This window comes from Poecilia reticulata, linkage group LG14, assembly GCF_000633615.1.
Source record: "Poecilia reticulata strain Guanapo linkage group LG14, Guppy_female_1.0+MT, whole genome shotgun sequence".
NCBI lineage: Eukaryota > Metazoa > Chordata > Actinopteri > Cyprinodontiformes > Poeciliidae > Poecilia > Poecilia reticulata.
The window spans coordinates 16,779,386-16,802,438 of NC_024344.1; the positions used below are offsets into that span (position 1 = coordinate 16,779,386).

The 23,053-nt window shown below is 39.4% G+C and overlaps 3 protein-coding genes across 4 annotated transcripts in view; 1 reads left to right on the forward strand and 2 right to left on the reverse strand.

Moving 5' to 3' along the window:
* The window catches only part of rnf43 (ring finger protein 43), a 100,234-nt gene extending 94,729 nt beyond the window's left edge, over nt 1-5,505 (reverse strand). Inside the window, exon 1 of the mRNA XM_008428115.2 lies at nt 4,067-5,505. Coding sequence (XP_008426337.1) covers nt 4,067-4,276 — 210 coding nt within the window. The 5' untranslated portion in view covers nt 4,277-5,505. The remainder of the gene's footprint in view (nt 1-4,066) is intronic.
* Nucleotides 5,506-6,019: 514 nt separating this feature from the next.
* hsf5 (heat shock transcription factor family member 5) lies at nt 6,020-10,534 on the reverse strand. 2 transcript variants are annotated; one of them, XM_008428116.2, is made up of 7 exons: nt 10,364-10,534; nt 9,443-9,985; nt 9,011-9,367; nt 8,201-8,277; nt 7,779-8,087; nt 6,679-6,781; nt 6,020-6,578 (listed from the first exon to the last, which is right to left on the reverse strand). In XM_008428116.2, the coding sequence occupies exons 2-6, from the start codon at nt 9,933-9,935 to the stop codon at nt 6,713-6,715; spliced, it is 1,305 nt and encodes a 434-aa protein (XP_008426338.1). In that variant the 5' UTR covers nt 9,936-9,985; nt 10,364-10,534; the 3' UTR covers nt 6,020-6,578; nt 6,679-6,712. The 2 variants fall into 2 exon arrangements, with proteins under 2 accessions (XP_008426338.1, XP_008426339.1); XM_008428117.2 differs by having other exon boundaries at nt 9,011-9,337; nt 10,364-10,513.
* Nucleotides 10,535-11,661: 1,127 nt separating this feature from the next.
* On the forward strand, nt 11,662-13,616 carry supt4h1 (SPT4 homolog, DSIF elongation factor subunit). The gene is made up of 5 exons (XM_008428118.2): nt 11,662-11,846; nt 11,973-12,079; nt 12,221-12,276; nt 13,067-13,120; nt 13,445-13,616. The coding sequence occupies exons 1-5, from the start codon at nt 11,778-11,780 to the stop codon at nt 13,510-13,512; spliced, it is 354 nt and encodes a 117-aa protein (XP_008426340.1). The 5' UTR covers nt 11,662-11,777; the 3' UTR covers nt 13,513-13,616.
* Nucleotides 13,617-23,053: the final 9,437 nt, after the last annotated feature.

The window sequence follows — 23,053 nt, forward strand, 5'->3', positions numbered from 1 at the left end:
AAGAAAGAAAGAAAGAAAGAAAGAAAGAAAGAAAGAAAGAAAGAAAGAAAGAAAGAAAGAAAGAAAGAAAGAAAGAAAGAAAGAAAGAAAGAAAGTGAGACAGAGAGAGGAATTCCTCTGCACTAGTGTTTGTCCAAATAGTGCTGGCCAGAACCCAGCCAGGGGTCCAATGAACGTTTCCATTCAGCGGACAGGGCATACGTCCAGGAAGACTGCGCTTTAAAAGATCAGAGGGAGTTACGTACCAAAGTGAAGTCGCATGACTTGGATACGCTGAAGAAAGCTGTGAACTTCCTCTGTCCCCCGGTGGTACATGTTTGGCCCCCTCATGTTAGCCAGTATGATTACAGGGGCAGTGTTATGTAAAAATCAACTCTTTCTGAGCTCTACATCATGTTAGAATGTATTCCCCCTCATCAAAATTGTACCTGGAGTGTTGCTTTGATTCGTTCAAGCATGTTTGAGAAATTGTTTAATCTCCATGGCAACCATTCAGCTGTGCAAAAGCACCTGGATGAACCCAACGCCACATTCGAGGACGGCGCTCCTCCTCAGAGCGACTTCCCCACTCAGCTCCTTCAGACTAGTCAACCAGCAAACAGCTGGTGTGACAACACATCAGCGCAACGCTGGTAAAAACGTTTTTAAGGGTAAACAGAGGAGCGATGCTGCGATGATTTCCTGTGGTTTCAGAAAGAGCAGGAGATTTTAAAGACGTTAAATTACGAGGTCAATTCTCCTGTAGGTCATACTTGTTATATACTTAGCATTTATGTAATAACTGCTATAATCAAGTGTTTGGAAAATTCACGATACTTCCATTTAACATTTTTAAAGGAAATGCCATAGCAGAAAACTAACTAGGCCAAAAGATAACCTATTAACCGTCCTACTTTTGGTTATAATATGTTGGAAACCCGTTAAAAATTTGAGATGCACTGTCAAATCAGCTGGCTTGATTGACCTGGCTGGTGACCGGTCGGTCGGAAAGTCAGAATCCCATCAGCGCCACACTTAAAACGCTAAACAGGATGTGGTAAGAATAACACTCTTTGTGTGGGTGCTGTCACTGAGTGACTAAGACCTACGGTTAGCTATTATGTGTTTTTAACCCGAAGTTTAAGGAAGCACAGAGATGAACCAGACGTCAGCATTTGAACCCAAAACTCAGATCTTGAACTTCTCCAGGAAAAACACATCTGCTGAATATTTATATTCATATCTTTGATCAGATATGGAACCCATGACGATTAATTACCATGTGGTTAATGCCGAAGACAGATTACAAGTGAGAATCAAAACACGCAGAGAATTTCTACATCAAACTTTCAAACCTTTATCAGCTTCTTCCAATGAATGACAAGAACATAAAGCGGGTATATAAAGCTGCCAGCAGAGCCAAAAAAAAAAAAGCAAAAAACCGAAGAAGACCTGTTGAAACAGGTCGGTGTGCTAACAAAAAGCATCCTGCAGCATAACATCACTTCTGTGCACTGTGAGAACAGTTTTCAGAAGAGATGGTCTGCATAAAGTTTACCTTTCTGGTTTTAGACAGAACTGCAATCGATGATCTGACTACGCCTGCGAGGTCAGGCAGGGAGGGAAACGAAGGATTTAGGCCGCAGGTATTCTGAGCGTGGCAGAGATCAGAACGGTTATCTTAAAGCTAGAAACTTCTTTTACTTATGTGTCAAAACGTGAACCACATAAACCTGTATTTATCCTTAACAAAAAACAAAAACACTCATCTCCAAAACTCTGCAAGGTTTGGTGGGGTGAAGAAAAAGAAAAAACTAAAGTAAGCTGGAAATCCCAGAGAGCTGGAAGCGCCTTTGATCCGAGCAGCGCCGTGATGTGCATCTGTAACACGCTTTCAATATCTCACACAGACTCGGCAGTCAGATGAGCTTTACCCGGAGAGGGAAAAACAGGGGAGGTTTTTAACCGTGTCTAACGCAGGGCTTTCTCCGTGACGAAGCCGCGTGAAGCCTTATCAATTACGGCAAACTGAAGCATCTGGCTAAACGTTCACAAGTAGCCCCACACCTGGTGAGTGAGGAGAGACGAGATCTTACAGGACCTTGTTATCTGTCGTCCCGTTCCTTTGGAGACGGTAAATAAATTCACACAGGCCAGCTTTATAGCTTAATCCGCTCCTGAATGCTAAATATGCAAACTGAATAGGTAAATACTTCATATTTTTCAAGGCTAATATTTTTTTTTTTTATCAAAATGGGGGGAAAAAACTAAACAAAGGGCGTTCATTGGTCTCAACATGATTAGCTGCTTTTTGAAAGCCTTGTGCCACACCTCGATATTAAATGCATCAGACAAACATTAGATTCCAAAAATAGCTGATGCGAAAACAAAGTGGTCACATTGGAAAAGATGGACTTGGCAACCACAAGCCGACATGTTTCTTACATTATCAAAACAAACCGAGTGTAATGAAATGTTTGCTCTCTGCTCTGGTGAAGGAATTTTGATCGTCTGTCAAGCTACAATGAGTAGGACGTCGGGATGTGATTAAGCAGCTCAGAGACACTGAAATCTGCAATGAACACACAGTTCCAGTCAGATGTTTACTCACACTCATCATCCATGAATCTAATGTGAATCGTGGCCTTTTGATTACGTATTTGAACTGTTCTTTTCTTTCCTATTCGCCAAGCTGCAGGCATAAATCTGCTGGAATATTGGATAACTGTTCTGATCGTAAATGGCATAGCTAATTTAATTATTTTGGACATTTAGATCCTAAATGTTTCAATATGTGTAATTTGACACTAATCCAGAAGTTTAATGATAGCAATAAATTTCAAAGTCAGTTTTTTTTAAAAAGTGCATCTGGGATAATTTTCCCATTGCAGCACCGAAACGGGAAAACAAAACTCAAACGATGTAACGGAGAAGAATCGAAGGTTTTCTTTCTTCCTGTCGTTTGTGCAACGCAGAAGTAGCAGCATCAGTGAAAGAGGCCCTCAGCATGATGCTACTACTGCTGTGCTTGCTAGTTGGCACTGTGTTCGCAGCCTGCGAGTTCAATCTGTTTTTCTTCTAATCCTGATTTTTTTTCCCCCTTCACAAAGCATTTGGCTTGTCCATGTAGGCAGCTGGAAATTGTCAGTTCTTCGAGAAGCAAGGCGCTTCTTTTTTTTTGGTCGCTGTGGACACTGATGCCTCATCAGCACCTCATAGTTTCTGATAGTTTCTGGATATTTCTTAAAATAACACAAAATAAAGTAAAATAAAACACACACACACAAAAACTTTCAACTGGGGGGATACTTTTTGTCAAATGGTGTTTCAACAAGACGGTGATCCCTCACACACCTAAAAACTAATTTTGGAATGGATAAAGCATGCTAACTGTAAGCTTATTTGAATTGTATGGACTATGCCAGGTAGCAAAGCCATTTCTGGTAATAATCCAGAATCATGCCAGGATCTTTATGACATCTTCAACGTGTGTTGGGACATTTACTGTAATATTAGGAGGCTGTATGATGAAATGTGTAACCTTGAACCTGCTCATATTAAAACTAAGCATCTCTTTTTAAGATCCTCTGGAGTGGAAAAAGTACAGTTCAAATGCATATTCAAATACCCAAAGTTAATTTGACACTCGCTGGGGCATGACTGTAAACTGCAGCTATAAAAACCGGCGGAGGTGTGAAAATCATTATCAGACAGTTGATGATGTGTAAACTGATAGAAACAGGTGGAGTTGGGGAGGAAATAAATCCCGTCTCAATGAGGTGGGGCAGTGAAAGGCATGCTTTGGTGGAATCACAATATCCATATTCAATATACGTGTTTCAGATGCACTTCCCCTCATTTTTTCAGACATTAACTATTTTTCAAAAAGTACTTTTGAACGTTCCTGGTCCATTAAGATAGTGGTTGCAATTCATGGATTTGCAATAAAAAGCAACGGAGCAAATGCACCTTTGCACAGTTTTACAAAGTTGCATTTTCTAAAACAATAAAACTAAAACATCAAGTGCAGAGGCTTGATTAGATTAAAGGTAAGGTCTTACAGAGTGGCCAGTGCATCACTCCTTACCTGCTTCAGCTTCCCTTGCGCATTGCCTGCACTTCCTCCCACGAACTCCCCTTTCAGAACGATGGGCTTCCCCGTGGGATCCTTCACCAGAGTCACGTTGATGACCGCTCGGAGTCCCGATTCCATGCTCGGCTGGCCCAGCACCACCTGCAGGGCCGCCATGAGCAGCCACGGCCAGAGCCCGGCGAGGTGCCGCAGAGGGACGGTCATGGCCTCGGCTGGAGCGGCGGTGCCCGGCCGCACATGGTGGACTTTGTCAGAAATATCAACCTAGCCTATATGAACAGGTCCCACTTCTTCTTTCTTTATTTTTTTTTTTTACCTCAGTAAACTACCTGCCGAAGAAATGAGCTATAATCCAAACTGTTAATGATGAAGGGCTTCCATTAGAACTCCTTAAACTTCCATTCAGCATCTGGGTTAAAATATATACACATATATATAAAACACTGCAGGTTATGGTAGAGAATCTAGCAGGCCTAAATGAACCTGCATCCAGTGTTTATTAAAGTGAGAGGTGGAAACTCCAATGCAGCATGAAGGAACCTGAAGCGTGCACTGATTTCCAAAAACCCCGCTCTGCATCACACCAAAACCTCAGATCTCCTCGCTCGCAGGTTGTTTTCCTTAGAGATGAACTGGAGTAGCTATCCCTCTCCGCTGGCTCGAATCCCGGTCGTGTATCCGACTTGTGCTTTATATTGCAGTAAGACGTAATTCCGCCGCGTCTTTCAGTCACATTGTGCGAGCAAACACGAGCTGGGTGAAAGTGTCAGAAGAAGCGAGCCCGTCCCGTAGGCGCCGCATTTTCTGGATAAATCCACCGAAAACGCTCGAGAGTCACGGCTTGAACTTCAAAGGCTGGGATACAGGTTGCCGCCGGAGAGTTGGGAGCCATGCTGGCGGATAAAACGCGAAGCCGAAAAGTTGTGCAATGTGTTTTACAGCCGGGGAATTGTGAAAAAGTAATCCTCGAAGAAGCTGCTCGGTTGTGTTCTCGGTTCTATCTAATTATTAACAGGAACAAACGGACAGTTTTCTTGCTGAGCTTATAACTTTGTAACTAAACTGGTTCGGACGCCGAAGCGGCTTCTGTAAACCTGCCATTAACTGACGTTCTGCTGTCGCTCCTTAATTAAACGAAAAAGAGGCAGGCTTTCCCCTCCCTACCCCCGACTTCAGAGAGCCTCCGCAGCACATTGAGAAATTAGAACCGACCCTCCTGAGAGCACGCAGGGGAAAATGAATCGCTCATCAAAATTACAAACAAGTAAACGGGAAAAAAAACACCCCGAAACGTGTGAAAGAATAGTAGTCCAGCCTCCATGTAGTCCCCGCTGCACGTCGTTAGGGTCCTGAGACAGAGTGTACAGTTATGACACCGTCTCAAAAGTTTATCTCCGGGACTCTCTGTCGCTCCCCTGGGATCTCATTGTCACTCTACCTGCTCGCAGGCTTTGCTGCCTTCACGTGAAAGCGTAAAAAAAAAAATTTCTGTCAAAACTTAACCATGGCAGAAAAAAACTTAGTAATTAATGACGAATAAATACAAGCTGAAAGAGAGTTAATTCTGAGTCGTCTAAAGAGATTATGCGTAATTAATCATACGTCATTATTGTAATACTCTAAACTTAAGTTACATTTTCTGTAACGTTGTACTTATTTGAAAAGCCGAGGAACTATCGAGCACTATATGTTCACATATTTATGTGAACCCTATCAAAACGATGCAAAAATGCTAAATGTAAAAATCTATTTCTAAAAAAATAAATGCGTTCATTTAGTTTCAGTTTACAAATTACACGTGAAGGCAGCACGTAAAGAAGCTGAGGGTGGAGCTGCCCCACGCCATCCTAACTAATAAAACAAAAAGCTAAACGGCTCCCCCTAGTGTCCTTACATGGAACACTTCCGCCGTACCAACAAATTCCTCGTAAATAAACCAGGCAGCTGGAAAGTGTAGTCTGTTTTAATAAGAATGTTTTGCAGTGTGCTTTAAAAATAGTGACATTCACAGGTTTTAAATGTGTTTTAGACAAGAAATGAAATGAAAAATAAAAGCAATTTGTAGTAGGAAATATTCATATCTTTACAAAACATTTTTCTGACGTAAAAAAAAAACTCACTAAGAAATGTAATTGAACAGAGGTTCTGTTTTCCGCTGACACACACCACTGCTTTGAGTTAAAGTAGCCGAGTAGTACAACATTACAGTTCATAAGAATCCTTTCCAAAGTTTTCATATCAAATTACAATCCTTAAAAACATGCATACCTTTTGATGTAAAAAATTTAAATGGTTCAAAACAAACATACTACAGTTGAAATTATTCTAGTTACAGCGAAAAGCACAACTGCACAATCACAAAAGAAACTAAAGAGAAAAGATTTATATGAAAACAACATTTTCTTTTTTGCACAGAAAGGAATCGTCAAAGTGGAGCCTGAAGTCGCACTGTGAACTCATTGTGGAGACTTCTCGTCGCAAGCTGAATCGATCAGTGAGCTGAGATCTAAAGGGGAGATGTAGCCGCCTGTCACTGACTCTAAATAATCATGCAGCCTCTTTCTTTCCACTATGTTTCCTCTAAATGTGCTCCTGTCATGCCTTACCTAAGAAGCAAGTCCCTGTGCTGTCCTGCTCATCTTAATCCTGAACCGAGTTGCTAACCTCGACATTTACGAGCTCAGCATCATTGTCTTGATCAAAGTGAACCTTGCCGAGACACAGAGGAAGATGACAAAAAAAAAAAACAACAAAAAAAAAAAAACAAATAGATTTTAGTCTACTCATTCCTGGATTTACATGACTGTAAACAGAAGTTTTAAGTATTCCGCTCCGTACAAGAAAAAGAAATCCAACTTGGTGACAAAAATGTTCCCAGTTGTATCCAACACAAGGTTGTGAAAACTAAAGGAGGATCGTCCATCGTGTTAAGGTTATTTGGAAACTGCAGCAAAAGGCAGAACAGTCAAAACATTAGGCAGAATTGTTATAAAAGGACTACTCTGTTTCTCAGTGGGTAATATTATTTTTTAATAACATTATTGTCTATGCAATATTCAATAAGCTAAATTGTTTTTCCCAAGGAATAAATGAACTTAACTCTACCGTGCTGCTTAAAAAAAAACAAACTATCTAATATTTAGTTTTAGATTTTTGATACTACAAAATCGTACTAAGCGTTTTGCTCTAATTTCTAGTGGAAATATCTCAGTACACTTAAAATAAGACAAAATTAACATACAAGTAACCTTTTAGCTAGATTTATTAGCTTGTTTTAAGTCAATAATTCCTTAATATTGATTAAGGATTTGGCAAATTATTTCACTTATAACAAGACATTTTTCTCATAAGTGAAAAAGTGGAATTAGTACTCTTTTCATCAAGGTTTAGGAATTATTGACCTAAAACAAGCTTCTATATATTACCGAAATGTTACTTGTAAGTAAATTTTGTCTTTTTTCAAGTGTACTGCAATATTTGCACCAGAAACTGCAGCAAAAATACTTGCTAAGACTTTGTGCTTTTGTGTGTTAATTATACACAAAGCATAAAGACACACATTAATAATAAAGATAATCATTCTCTAGTCTAAGCAAAGCCTGCAAATAACAGACACATTTCCATGTGTTTCCAATAAATTCACGGTTCATTTCCTTCAAGAGCAAATGTGAACTCCAATAAAGACGTGTTTGGCACAAAGGCTTACCTCATATATAGCTTCTTCAGCCATTTGCTCAGGTACTGAAACCACAAGCTCCTCTTCCTCCTTTTTAACTACAGTCGAAATGCTGTTTTTACATGCGACGGCATCCCTGGGGTCAGAGGAAGGCAGCGGCACGGAGACGGGTTTCTCTGCGCTCTCCACTTTCACCAGACAGGCACCGGGTGAAGTTTGCATCACCTCGTCTGCAATCTGGAAAACTACATCCAAGTTAACTTCAGGCTTTTTCACTTCCTGGCTCTCGGGAGTTTGTAAGTTGCGGTTGGGGTCGAACACAGTCACGGGACCTTCGGCCTAGATGAGTAAAAAAAAAAAAAAACGGATTCAGACGTCATTTATGTTTTAAAAACCGAGTTATTGATGAAAACATAAAAAAATTAAAAATTAATTCACTCTTATTCACCGACCTGGTAAAAACGTCTTGGAGGAAACTGGAGGCCTGTTATATTCGGTGAGACAAGGTTCGGGTGGAAGCAAGGGCAAACTTCAAACAGGAAAAGACATTAAATTGTAGAGCTTCAAGTCAGGACTTTGAGCTCCCGTGTGACTGCATCTGCATTTCCTCGCAAAAATATTCATATCGCATAAACCTTTTAGCATTTTCTCTCATTGTGGCCACAAATGTCAATGTAACGTACTGCTACTGTACGTGATAGATCAATATTAAGCAGAATGTGGCTTTTTTTGAAAGCCACATGCATTTCAATGCAGCACTTTTAATCTAAAATTATTTGTCAACAGATGCATACAGAAATGACATAATAAAAAAATACCCCTGGAAGAAAACATGCTAGAGACTGCAGAAGACTTGAGACTGGTGGGTAGGTTCACCTTTCAGAAGGGCAATAAGCCTAAACATTCAACCAGGGTGGCAACGAACTCATTTAGATTATAAGAAAAACAAGGTTTAAAATGACCTAAAGTCCAGACATAAATCCAAGTAAGAATATGGAGAAAGACATAAATACTCTATTAAATATCATTAAGTTTGAGCAATACTGCAAAGAAGATTTGGGGGGGAAATAATTTGCTAGATGTGAAAGATGATATAGAGACACTGACTTGAGCTGTATTTGCAGAAAAAGGTGGTTAATTTTTTTGAAGGGGCAGTTTTAAAACATACTACTCTGAAAACTGTGTAACCTTTTAAGCAACTTTTCAACAACTGCTTGCCTCTGTCGACTTGTCAACTTCCACTACTACAACCTTTGCCTTACCTGTGGGATAGTAGCCAGGTTGATACTGGGGATTCCGAGGACTAAAACTATTGAAATGCGTTTCTCCGTTGCCCATACGAGGTAGGAAGCCCTGCTGAACATGCAGGGTTTTGGAGTTTGAGGACCCTCCGGTGTAAGGGTGCCTCAATGGCATCGGCCCGTCTTTCACCAGGGGCAGAGTGGTAGAGGAGAGAGTCGCACCAGGAACCCTGCGCAGGTACCGTGGTGGCACTGGGGTTCCACTCTGAGGTCTCATAGTCTGGGATTTATGGGGATGGTACGGATGCGCTGGTGACTGGTTTGAGGGTCGCGGAGGCAAGAAGTATCCTGGACCAAACACAGTTTGAATTGGACAAACTTTCAATTATTTTTTTTTTTGTTTTGTTAATTCTGGTCAGTATTTATAACACGAGTTCATCAGGTCTCACTTACTTCCTTTTAGGACACTGTCTTTGCCCTCTGTGCTGAAACCTAATCGCTGGTATCGGTTAGGGTTGGGAAGCCGGGAGCTTATGTCCTGTCCGGCTTTAAGCTTGGCTTTGTTATCCACAGTGAGCCTGACGAGATTCTCCAAAAGCTGAGGGCAGCTCCGTTGAAAGTTCGGGTTGTGAAAATGATGATACAGCCTGTTGCCCGCTTCCTCTTCGTGGTCAGCGGGCAGATCGACCTTTTTAAATCCATACAGGTTGAGCTGGCGGACGAAGCTCGAGAAGTTGGTGGTCTTAAAGGTGTCGGTGCTGTTGAAGGTTCTGGAGGTGGGGGACAGGATCTGGGTCTCGAAGAGCTGCTGGTCGATGACAATCACCTGGCCGCGGCTGTCCCAGCGGATGGCTCCGTCTGCCGGGTTGTTCACCAAACGCCAAAGCTTGGCGGGGAAAATATTGGGGTTGATGTTGCCGGGGTTGAAATTGTTGGCATCATCCATGCTTTCATCTGTGTAGCTGGAACAGGCTATGTTAAGTGGCAGGGCTTCCTCTGAAAAAGCAACGGACATCACGGGGCTAACTTAGCCGTTGTAACCAAGTAGCTAGTAGTCTCGTTCTTGGAGACCAAAAGTAATAAAAGCCCAAATTCATTATCTAAAAATGAAATGACGCTAATTATTACAAATAATAACAATATCGTGAGTGGAAACTTAAGGAAATTTCTGAAAATCGCAAGAATGTTCAGCAATATTCGAGCATTGCTGTTAGCAGTTATGAAACGTTGGCTAACTTTAGCAAAAGCCTCGCTAAACGCCTTTAAACTAAAACAAACCTATTTGTGACGTTATTTAAGACTACCTAAAAAGTCAAATATATATATTTGAAATATTTAGTGCTAGAATAAACCAAGACTCGGTTGTAAACATACCTTGGGTCACTGTGGCTCAAACTGTTGGGAATTCCCAAAATCGTTGGAGCTGTTGGAGGTCTGACGTTTCCATGGTAACCTGGTTCAGGCTCCAACTGTCTCCATTAAATCCAAATTCAGTTCAATTGAGAAATACTTTATTGATCCAAAAGGGAAATTAAATATCGTTGTAACTCTTGTAGCGCTGTGTGCTACAGCACATCCGGAGATGCTTCTGACTGAAGCTTCTGACTGTTGTTGCATGACAGCCTCAAAGAGGATGCTCAGGGTTGTCCAACATTGATTTAAACCATTTCAAATGGTTTAAATTTGATGTGATACCATATGAAACAATTATGGCATAGAAATTACATTCACTGTCTGACACTGAAGCTAATTGTTTTTGGTGCATCCTACGTTGCACCAATTGGCATCTTACCCAATTAGAAAATCATGAAAATGGAAATTTTAAACTTTAATTAAAGTGAAACTTGTAGATTCAGTATGAAATTTATTTATCTAAAATGTATTCACATTTGTCACAATTATTGCTTAAGGCCAAAGAAATCTTAAACACTGTATCTCAGAAAATTTAAACATGACACCAACCAAAACAAAAATTACTTTTAGAAAAGAATTTTTATGGTAAAGTCTTGTTATGTCCTGCACAAATGACAATTTAAGTGGAAGGAAGAAGTTTGCACTAGAAACAGGAATAACCACAGTCTTGAAGGAATTGTGAACCAAAACCAATTTAAGAATTAGACAATGCGTGGACTGAAGCAGAAGGAGTCAGTTATTCAAAAGTCACCATACAAAGATGGATACTCAGGCTTTAAGGTGTTCATACTAATCATCAGAGACAGCCTGGGGGACGAAACCGTGACGTCTGGTTTTTGCAGACGATGCTCCTTGCCACCAGTCTAAACGCAAAAGTCTATAAAAAAAAGTCTGTGTCCAGGATGTGTGGGATCTGCATAGAAAAATAACTATCAATGCGTCATCTGCAAATTTAGGAGTTTCTCAGATGGAGGTACAGTCATTTGTGTACAGAGAGAAGAGGGTTTGCCAGAAGACACAAATACATTAATATGAATTATTATTGTAAATTGAATGCTGAATTTTACTGGCATGGTTTAAATTCATCGTCTTTCAGCAGCAGAGTAGATTATGTACACATCCGGAAACATTATAACCCATAGTCCTGTAAAGATATTAATTAGCGACTCTGGTATTAATATATCTTTAATATGTTTCAAAACTGATCGCTTCATGGGATTTTGTTTTTAATCAGGCTCACAATTAGGACGCCATAGTGTGGGTCCTAGAGCTTCCTACTACGTCATTAGTCGTCGCTTAAAAAATACATAACCACAAACATTAGCCAGTCTAATACCTTGTATTATAGCGGTACATTCTTTAGAAATTTAAAATAATGGCACTAGAAACGGTGCCAAAAGACCTTCGCCACCTCCGGGCCTGTCTGCTGTGTTCTCTTGTAAAGGTAAACCTAGTAAAGACCCATTTAGCGTCTATGCTAACCGTTAGCTTTCCTGTCGCATTTGTTTTTCTTTTTAAGTTACCTCTGCTTAATTCATCTCCTCTGTTTTTTTTTTTTCGCCGTTTTCAGACCATCGACCAATTTGAATATGACGGTTGTGACAATTGTGAGTCGTATCTCCAGATGAAGGGGAACAGAGAAATGGTTTATGAATGCACAAGTTCTTCGTTTGATGGGTAAACAATCACTCAACAATCAACATGTTGCAACACTGACTTGCCTTGTTCACTTTCCTGTTCACTTTGGTGAACAGGAAAAATAAAAATAAGGAATTGTTGACTTATTGTAATGTTAATTTCCTTCCTGTGTGTTCCCAGAGTTGTAGCCATGATGAGTCCTGAAGACAGCTGGGTGGCTAAATGGCAGAGAATAGGTAAAACTACGGCTATATGTGCTATGTACCTCGTTTTACATTATATGAGAAATTGTGACCCCAAACCTTTTTTACTTATTCGAGTAAATATCAGTTAATTCTTGATATGTTTATTCAACCATCATGTCACATTTGTTACTGTAGAGCATCATATTTTAAAATAAACACGAATAAAAAAATTCCACGTCATATATGGCTTTTAAAAATACAAAAATACATTATAAATACTTTTTTTGACCAACTATCCTCTCTCATTTTAGAGTGCTGAAAGGTATTTAGTTAAACTGTTTTGTTGATATTAGTTGCTCTTTGTTTAAACTTCAGCTAGTTGTAAGGATTAGTTAAATCCTTCACATTATGCATCTTGGAATCCAAAATGTTCCCCTCACAAAAGAACTGACTCCACCTGTATTATTTGCTAAACACCGCCTACGGGTTTTGGTCATTTCACCATAGTAGTTATTCAAATTATGTGTTTGCCGTTTCTTTCCGATGTATTTGCTGAAGACCAATTTAAACATTACCTAAATGTCAAAGACGTTTATTTGTTCGTACTCTGGATTTATGAACAGAATTACAGAAATTGCWAAAAAAAAAAAAAAAAAAAMACAGATGCATATTAATTACCTGGACTTTTCTTACAGCTGCAACAGTCTGAACAGCAGTTTCCTTATATAGGAAATTTCTGTTCATTTACTCCACCTGACCCTTTACGCAATAAAATTATTGCAACTCGGTATTAATTTTCTACGCTTAAAACGAGTTCAAATAACATTCGTTTCTTTCACAGGTAACTGCAAGCCGGGAGTATACGCAGTGTCAGTGACAGGCAGGCTGCCTCCAGGTAATAAACCTGCTGCAAAGCAAACACACTCAGTAGAAATGTTTTTGTCTCTGTGCAATAATTGTAGCCTGCCCATAATGCTACAAAAACCTGACATAATTCAGTGCATCAGTTATGGAGCAGGAGGATTCTTATTTTACCTCCTTTTTTTAACGAGCCAATCTGACTGCAAGGCAACCAGACTCACCATACTGTTTATCCAAGATATGAAAATACAATGCAAAAAAAAAAAAAGTTAATGATTTTGCTGTTCAGTGTTTTGTTACTAAGCCTTCTTGCCTTTCACGTGATGATGATTTCAAATGATTGTCTCCTTTTTCCCAGGTGTGGTGAGAGAGCTGAAAAGCAGAGGAGTGATGTACAAATCCAGAGACACAGCAGTGAAAACATAACTCGTTCAGTTTCTTGCTTTCTTGTCTTTGTGCAACAGCACGTTTAGCATCTTTTTTGATCCTGGTTCTCTTTGTCACGATAAACAAAAATAAAGGTCTCTTTTTAAAAAAAAATCATAACCGTAATGACTGTCTGATCTTTTGCGTGTTCTGGAACTGAAAATGTCGATGAGGTCAGGGAACAGGTGGTCACCGCTCTTCTTCTCTGCGCTCAGACTTTTGTTTTGGACAGTGAAGAAGCCGGTGTGAAAGCTGGTGAAGGCGCTGCCTGCCAGAAGGGGGATAAAAATAGCTCAGTTCTGTGTGCGGAGCAAAGTGAGACAGACTGCAGGATGACACAGCAGTTTTGTTGCCGAGTAACAAACCACAGCCGAGGAAAAGACGCAAAGCAGTGGAGTCCTTGGAAAGAATAACTGCTGTCACGTTCACTTACTGATGAAAGCGATGCAGCCCTGGTCAGCATCTTTATGAAGTTTGTCACCAGCATGAATTGCTCTAAAATGTTCAGGTAGATTAAAATTAAAAGCAAAATTAACTTTAATCTGACTCAGGACTTTGCTTCCACTGAGCAACGGTTCAGTCCTTTTCCTCCTTACCTAGTTGAGAAGTTTCTAATATCTGCGGCTTGTGAATGTTTTAAAAATTGACACCTTTTTCTTCCCACTCAACTTCCCATTTGTATGTTTGAATTAACGTACAACAGACCCGTAGTGGCTTACTCTCCTGTGAGGGGTGACGTCAGTTTTTCCTCATTATTTTGTAGGACATAAACATTTCTAGACTAAATATCCTTTAAAAAAAACTGACTTTTTTTTTTGGAGAAACTTAATTTTGGCTTTTCATCAGCTGAAAGTCATAATAATCAAAATAAACAAAAATATAATGTACGAGTTTCATTTTTCAAATTAAGTGAATCAAGTAAATTCAGTTTTTAACGATGTTCGGTGTTACTGACAGTTAACCTGTATGCAATATAGACTGGAATCAACTCTAGTCACTGATCGGTCTGGACATTTGCTCAAACATCCTTGTTGTTATTAATCTGGGCCACAAGATGGCGCCTTCTACTGAGTTTCTCTTGTTCGTAGGACACGCGCCGCCTCTCTGCTTCCTGGTGTCCATCACCAAAAAAGCCTCCGGTGTAACCAGAAGGGATCTTTCAGTTTTAGTTACTGCCGTGGTTACAGTTTCACATATAAAAGAATAACGTCTCAGATTGCTTGGCTGTTATTGTCATCTGGTTGCGTGACACAGGAATTAGTCCTGTTTTACGTCCCGAAGGCCTGCAGGTCGTCTGATTTCACCTTTTTTTTTTTTTTTTTTTTTTTACTGATGCATCAAAGTCACGCACTTTCTAAATCTGTTAAAGTGGGCAGAAGGAGCAGCTTATAGCTGCTGCGGTACTGATGTAATGTTGTTATAAGTCCTTAGTGAAAGTCCAGTATGATACTCCTGACAAACACACCCAAGGTGAAAACGTGGAGACCTAATATTAATCTCAGCTAAATAACTGTTTTTTAAATTATTTAACTTCATAAAGGCTCACATTTGATGGTGGACAGTTGTCCCAGTTCCTTTGATCCAGAAATGCTTCTGTTTACTTTAATGAAAGGCCACAAAGTGCCACAAAGGACGGTAAATAGGAAGACGGAATGACGTGCAAACCATGTAGCTGAGAATAAGGAAACCAGTCCTTTCTCTTTTCTTTTCTGTCGTGGTTGCAGAAGTAGGCAGTGAGTTTTTACAGATACTGCAGGCGTAAAAAATAAAAATAAAAATAAAAAAAAAAGCTGCAGTAGCAGAATAAAAGGATGTAGATGTAGAAGTTTATTTTTCTTTCACATCTAATTCAATACGGTTTTGTGCAATAGCAATTCAGAATGCCAAATGTTTTGTTTTTACCAAACTGAATTTATGTAAAGTATTGTGGAAATGCTGACTCAATCGGCACAAACAAAATAAGAAACAGCTGGGGAAAAAAAACCATCTGATATGTCACGCAAACAGAAACACACACGCACGCAGTACACCGACACGATCAAATAAACTTGAGCACAATTTACGCCAGCTACAGAAGAAAGCTAAATATTGGTGACATTATTCCCTGATGGAAATAAAGTCATGATATAAATGCTTTATCCCACAATATGGGTTTTTACAGTACAGCTAGAAAACTTTATGACTTATGTTTTTCAGAAGTGGGAAACTGTTCAACTGTTTGTTTAAATGTTAGATTTTATCAAACTATTTGCTGCTGAATAACAAAGCAGCAAAGAACCCTAACCTGTGGAACCCCAGGTGATTTTGGCTGCTGCAGATTTTACATTTCTCATGTTACAACCACTGTATTTTATTTCCATTTTACATGACAGACCAACATAAAGTAGCATACTGTGAACACTGCTACCCGGAAACCTGTAAATAGGTCAACAGAATTCGCCTGTCTATAATTTAATATAAGGTTCATTTCCAGCAGAACAACAACCCTAATCACACAGCCAGAGTGACGATGGAGAGCTCTAGATCAAAGTGTATTTATAAGTAACAATGGCTTCACAATTCAGCAAGGTCCAAACATATCCAAATGAGAATCTGCGGATTGGTTTGAAGACTAAAGTTTACAGATGTTGTCAAATACGGATGTAGTAATGTTTCTAGATGGCCCGAGTTGATAGAAAATATAATCAGGGAAATGGAAAAAAGACTGAAACTTATATTGGGCTTTTTCAGTCATACTGACCACTCAAAGCACTTTACACTAGGGCCACACTCGCGCACTCATTTATGCACCAATACACAGAACCTATGGGCACTTTGATGCTTGGAGGCTGGAATCAAAGCTGCAGTCCTCCAATTTCAAGACAACTACTGAGCCACAGTCGCCCCAGAAATAAAGTTCTGTACTTTTGTGTCTCGGAGAAGCTAAACACATATAGACCCAAGAGTTTTCAGATTTCTATGAAACACTGTTGCTATCAAAAGTCAAAATTATGCCGTATTTTGTGTTGATCTGTCACAAACAAGATAATACACTTTTGCCAGATGTTCACTCATTCATAGGAAAGGTCTTTTAGCAGGATAGAAACAATAAAGGAAGGAAGAACTGTGAAGACGAGCTGACATTAGCACCGTTGAAGGGATTAGGTAGCATAAAGGTTAGCTTGGTGACACTGATTTGTGCTAATGCTATGGCTATGTCTGAAACAGGTGACATTATACTCTTAGTTTACTACTGTTTTGACTCTTAAATAAGGATGTAAAAAAAATAAATAAATAAAAAACAAGTTTCATATAGGTGTTTTGTGCCCAAGTGTTTTAAAGTATTTTAACATAAAATCCCAAAATGGTAAAACAGGGCTAACGTTAGCTGCACTTAACAAAACACTCATCTACAGAGCAAAAAAAAAAAAAAAAGAAGTAAATTTATCTTTCTGTTGTGGTCTTGTTTTCACACGAACAGCTAAAAAGAATGAAATTACATCTAGCAGGAAATGAAGAAACAGCTCAAAATAAATGGGTGGGGAGTGAATGGGGAAAGGAAAAGAGGAAAAGAAAGGCTTGCAACAAAATACGGCAATAAGAAGAATATAGAAAACGAGAGGAGGCTACAAAACTTAGCAGTATGTTAGCTTCTGTCTCGACTAGAAAAGTGAACCGGGCAGGTGCAGCTTAGATCTCGACCTCTGACCTAAATGTGGCGGCAGAAGGGGGAAAATTGTGAAAACAAATCTGAAACTGAATTAGCATTCTGCACCAGAGAATGCTGATTCTTTTCCCATCATTTGTTTCATGCTAGTGTTTTTAGGAGCAAAAAAGAAAGAAAGAAAAAAAAATCAGTTATTCAAATCCATGGGGTGTTAAGTGTTACTTTCCACTGAGCTGGAAATTAATTTAGCCTTTCAAGCCTCAGGTTGTGCACCTCCACGCGTTAGCTCGGATGGGCTCACAAGCATCAAATTCTTCTTTTTTTTTTTAACCCCATGCCTGCCATCCTGCGCTAAAGTGGCTGATTTTCAGCCTCTTTTTTTTTTATCCTTTTCTTCCTCCTCCAGTGCGAGTGGAAGCTCTGTCGCCTTTAAAACAACACGTGGGTGAAGTCATTTCACGAGAGCTGAGCTAAAAACAAAACCGAGAACTTAGCTCAGACGACCACAGGCGTTGCCAGGAAGGCTTTCAGCTCCACCCTTTAGAGTCTCCCACACACAGGGCTTTGTTGAAGCACACCCTTCACTTTTACACGCACACGCACACACACACACACGCACTAACAAAGAAACACCAGAGAGGCCTCTCGACTCTTGTCTTTTGCCCTTATTTGGCTACATCAGGTCTTTGAGCTAAACGGAAAGCGTCAGACCGGTAAACGAGGTGTGGAGTACATGTTTGAGTGAGAACGATTTACCTCATCAGATTTCGTTTGTGCTTTTTCTGAAATGGACAACATTTCAGGGGGAGGGGGGGAGTAGGAATGTCAAAACGTAGAATGGACATTACCAATAAAGCCCCACACATGCTCAAACCGATGTGTCAGAGCTCGCGTTTCATTAGGCCGACAACACTTCCTCTCTCCGGCAGACCAGAAAGCGGCTGTAGAAGCGAGAGCAGCTCAGCGAACCGAAGGCTTTCAATTCCTTTTCAAAGAAGCAAGGCCTCACCGGTCTGACCCAGTTCAGTCGGGTTGTTCTGGAGAACGATAGAATTGAAAAAAAAATTTTTTAATTCTGTTTTGTTCCTGGTAACATACAGGACCACACAAATGTTTGCTACTTCATTTTATTTTTTTATTTTTTTGGTCAAAACTAGATCTTTTAGAGCTTTTAGGTCAAACTCATTTCCGTTTTAGGCCATATCGAGATCAGGAATAACCCGCTAGCAAAATGTTAACAATATTAGTAAATATCTGTGTCTGGAATCAGTGAACACTTTGTGAAATAAATGATATGGAAGACATTTTTAAAATCTATGTAATATGGTAGTACACAGATAAAAAAAAAACACTTTAATTTGATTAATAGAAAAACATTTAAGAATACAAGAATATTTTTGGAGATTCTTATGTTTTCCTCAAGAGTCTTAAAGGGCCACATTTTGATTTGGCCTCCAGGCTTCAAGTTCGACATATTTTAGATGATGAAACACTTCTTAAAATCTGAAAAATATAATTTGGGCAAATACAAAAACAGTTTTCAATGATGATTGTATATATGGAGGGGGAAAAAAAGCTACCAAAAGCAACCTGGTGCTATGCGGGAAAGTTTCAGATACGTTGAAGTTTGAGTGGCTTCTTGATTCTAAAGGAGGCTTTGACCAGATTTAGATGGTTAGTAGTAAACAAAAATGTGGCTAATTACAATTAAGCTGTGATATAATAAAGGAAGTGACTACTTTTGATATTTTTTTTCTATATAAATGAAAAAAGATGTTTAAAAACAGCTTTTTTTTTGTATTTACCAAGGTTGTATCTGCGTGCTATTAAAATTGGTTTCATAATCTGAAAGATGTAATTATGACAAGGAAAAAAACGAAACAACAAAAAATCTTTATGTAAATGTAAAAAAACACAACAAAAAGAAAAACAAGAGATAAAGCCAAACAAATGAACCGGGTCTCCTGAGAGTTACCATGGAGACAGAGGTTCAGAGGTCAGACTTCAGCAAAGCTAAAGCTGGATTTTCTGCTTTGATGGGGGTTTTTTTTGGCAATTTTTAAATAAATGTACTGCGTTACGAAGGACAATAATTTTCTCCAGCATAAAGTTGAGGTTGGGATAGAAAACAGGTGCAAAAAAGAGAAGGAGAGAAATCTTTGGACAAAACAATTTACAAAAATCCTTCTGGATTGTTCTCGCTCACCCAAATCCGTCCTATTTACAGCAAAACAATAAAAACAGCTCCTTCTCCCCTGAGCTTCCGCGTAGTGTTGGGGACAACTAAAAGTGGCTGGTGGGCTGATCCCAGGGCCTGCGAAGGAAGATAAGGCTGGAGTAAATCAGAGATCATTTAGTCACCAACAAGCCAACATTGAGAGGACATGATGGGTGATATGTGCTCATGTCTGTGTGAGCAGCATTGTGAACAAGCTAAAGATGCAAAATAGATGGCTGACTGACACCGGCTTTATGTGTATTCCTGCAGTCGAGATAAATGTATTGTTCTGTCTTCAGTTAGAATGATAATAATCCGTTGGGATAAAGTTGCAGAAATGTTTTGGCAACACTGGCCCAATCTGTTTGGCAAACTGACTCCCAAATTGCAGACATGCCGTTTGGCGAATGGCAACTGAGAAGCAGGTTGTGTGAGGCACCATTAGGCCAGAATGAAAAGACATGTTTTGCTTTTACTGAAGCTAAAAATAAACAAACTCGGAGTCATCCAAGCCTTCAATGCAATTTAAAAATGGAGCATGGATTATTAGAGGAAGGTAAATCTGGCGATCGTCACTTCTCTTCAACTCACCTTGTAACGATTTAGGTCTAGGAACTGTGCGCTGAAAGTTTTGGTTTTCTGACCGAGTCCTGCTGCTTTTTCTTCTAAATTATCCACCATTTCAAAGAGTTCTCAATGTAACGAACCCTAACAAGGCTCCCCAGGCCTGGATTAGCAGTGGGGATGATGTCTCTTTCTATCCGTTGTTGGAAACCCAGCCCACCAGGAGTGTTTGTTACCAGTCTCAGACTTTCGCGTTATCTATGTACTCGAGCTTCTTGTCAACTCTTGGTGCTCTCAAGATGCCACTCTGCTGCCGTTCTCCAAGAACTTCTTTCCTCCACTGCCTGGCCTCCTTTCCATGTGTGTGGTTAAAATAAGGGGTCTTTAACTTGCCTAGCGACAGGCGGCCTCTATCACCTCATACATACCCAAAGGAAAACAGAAAGTCATGGATTATTAACTTGAATTTTTACAGACTCTCATCCCTCAGTTGAGTCTGAATGGATTGGTAGGGAGCACCAATGACTGTGCCACAGGTCATTTCTTTGATAAGTTTTTTTAAAACTTGGAACCTCCTATTTTCCTACTGAATAATGTTAATTTTTCCAAATTTACATGCCAATAAATATCCAGTACTGTACACACATCTTTGTTTCTGGGCAGATCAGTTTCAGTTCAGTGTACGTCTCCTAGATCCAGGAGGGACCCGGGTGGTTCGGCGGTGCCGACACCCAGCTGCAGCTTTCTGGGGGTTGGGAGCAGGGAGTGGAAATGGCTGACGGCGTAGATAAGGTCTATCTGGAGAGGCAGCCTGGGGTTGGGAAATCATCGCTCCGCTGGTCACAAGAGGAGGTGGGATAACTTCCTACATGGCAAATCTATGGATGACTGAACACAGTCAAGACATGTTCCCCATGAAACCGGGCTATTCCCCCCTCACAAAGACCGCAAAGAAGCTACCGTCACAAACTCAATGAATTTATGGGCATGTTTAGGTGGAAGGCAAATACAAAGTAGAGCGTGATTGCGAATTGGAGGGAATATTTTTGGCTTTCAAAACTAAAAATCTGAAAATGTGTTGTATTCCTTGCTGTTCTCTAACAAACCTCCCCAGATAGAAGCTGGATTCATAGAGATTACATCCCACACAGGACGACTCAACTTTGTTTACTTATTAGACGATTTCTGAAGGCAATTTGCTGTATTGCAGTTTGTTTAAGATGTCAGATTAAAGGGGATGAAAACAGACATTATAAAAAAGTGAGCTCTATCTACTGTTTAGAGAGCTTCTGAAAGCAAAGAGCTCTCTAAATAGATGGAGCTAAATTTGGCTTCCAAATTTCACTACATTTGAAAGCCAAGTATCATTTTGCTTCTACTTTGAATTTCCACACAACTTTGTTTTGATCCAGTCTCTAAAGTCCCAGCAGAATCCAGCAATGATTCTGGTTGACGTTATAAAATGTAAAGTACAAATATGACAAGAAAAATTTGTTGTCAGCTTTGGTATAAATTATTAGACCCATTAAAATGTGTGATTATAAAAAACTGAACTATGATGTTCATTTTATAATTTCTGCAACAAAAGGTGTTTTTTAATCAACACTTTTTATTTTATTTTACATTCTGGAGATGTTTTATTACAGAAGCTGCTAGCTAGCTTTTATTAAGAAAACATCAGTTTTTTTCTGCTTTATTTTTAATGTTTGGCCAGCATCTTTATTTTGTGGATAAACATTTTAACAGTTACAGTAAAAAAGAAAAAAAAAAAAGATACATTACTTTTGTTAACTTCGGGAACTGAAGAATGAGAGTAACAGTTTCCTTAAGCTGAAGCTAACAGCTAGCTTAACTTAGCCTTAAAAGCATTGTTTTAATAGTAGTTACAAGATAAATTTATTAAATCTCTGGGCAGTTTGCTTCAGAATATTCCAGCTAAGACGTTATTTACTTCAAATCAAAGATATTGTTATGCCTTTATTTCTCATATTATTTCCACCTAGTGCATTTATGACAAACATATCTTTCAGTTTTAGTTCTGAAAGTGCGGTAATCGTGTTTTCAGATAGATCTGCAACATCACAACCTTTTACTTAAACCTCAAAACGTAGTTCTGTGCCGACCAAAAGGTCAGTCAACCGTAACCCTGCAGTCATGAACGCTGCTCCACTTATTTATCAAATACTGTTTCCTCAAACGTAACTTATCACAGAAAAATGAATGGCTGGATTCTCATGCTTTCCATTTATCGTGAAACTCAAACTCTGGCTTTGGAAAACTAGTAATAAGAAGGAAAAAAGATATGAAAGAGTTGCCAGGAGAAGTGAGAATAAGTAAAAAAAAACAAAACAAATTATTAAAGAAGCAGCACAGAAGAAAAAAAAAGTGCATGGTATAGATTGCGAAGTAGAAATACACACAACTAAACAGTTTTTCCTGTTAATCATTGCAAAACAGCTGAAAGACCTGGAGTAATGCGTTGCCCAATAAAGCTGCTCAGGGTTATTTCTGTTAGGCTGAGAACGAGGCCAGTTTTCTTTACTCTGCATATTACGATGACCTAGATTAGATTGTAAACTGTCAGAGGAAGAAGAAGAAGAGAAAAAAAAAACTGCCGTCACTCTGACATGCAGAAGTTTGAGCTCTGGTTAGTGGAGGATATAAGAAGCAAGCTTTTTTTTTATTTTGTCATTTTATGAGTAAAAATAGTCGACCAGAGGAAAAGGGATCGGTCTTACTGCAGCAGCGTTTTTTATATGTAGTCTTTAAGTAGGTGGTTGCTGTTGTAACATTAACGCAGTAAGAATGGGCCGGTGAGAAACGCTTCAATCAGAAATGACCCGGTTCACACAAAAAAACACCCTAAGCTTTAAGATCAACCCCATCTGTCGTCTTTCATTTAAAACAGCAAACCAACAGTTCATATTCGCTGCTATCTGCCATTTTGATTTGTAACGTAGAGATGCCAGACGAATGAAAACAAATTAATAGCCGTTTTCAGGTAAACATGTTTCACTGAGTGACGCTGGCTACATGGCAGGCTAATATTAGCTGCTTAATTCTTCAATCCATCTGTTATGGTAGTTAATTTAAAATCGAAATTGTAGAAAACA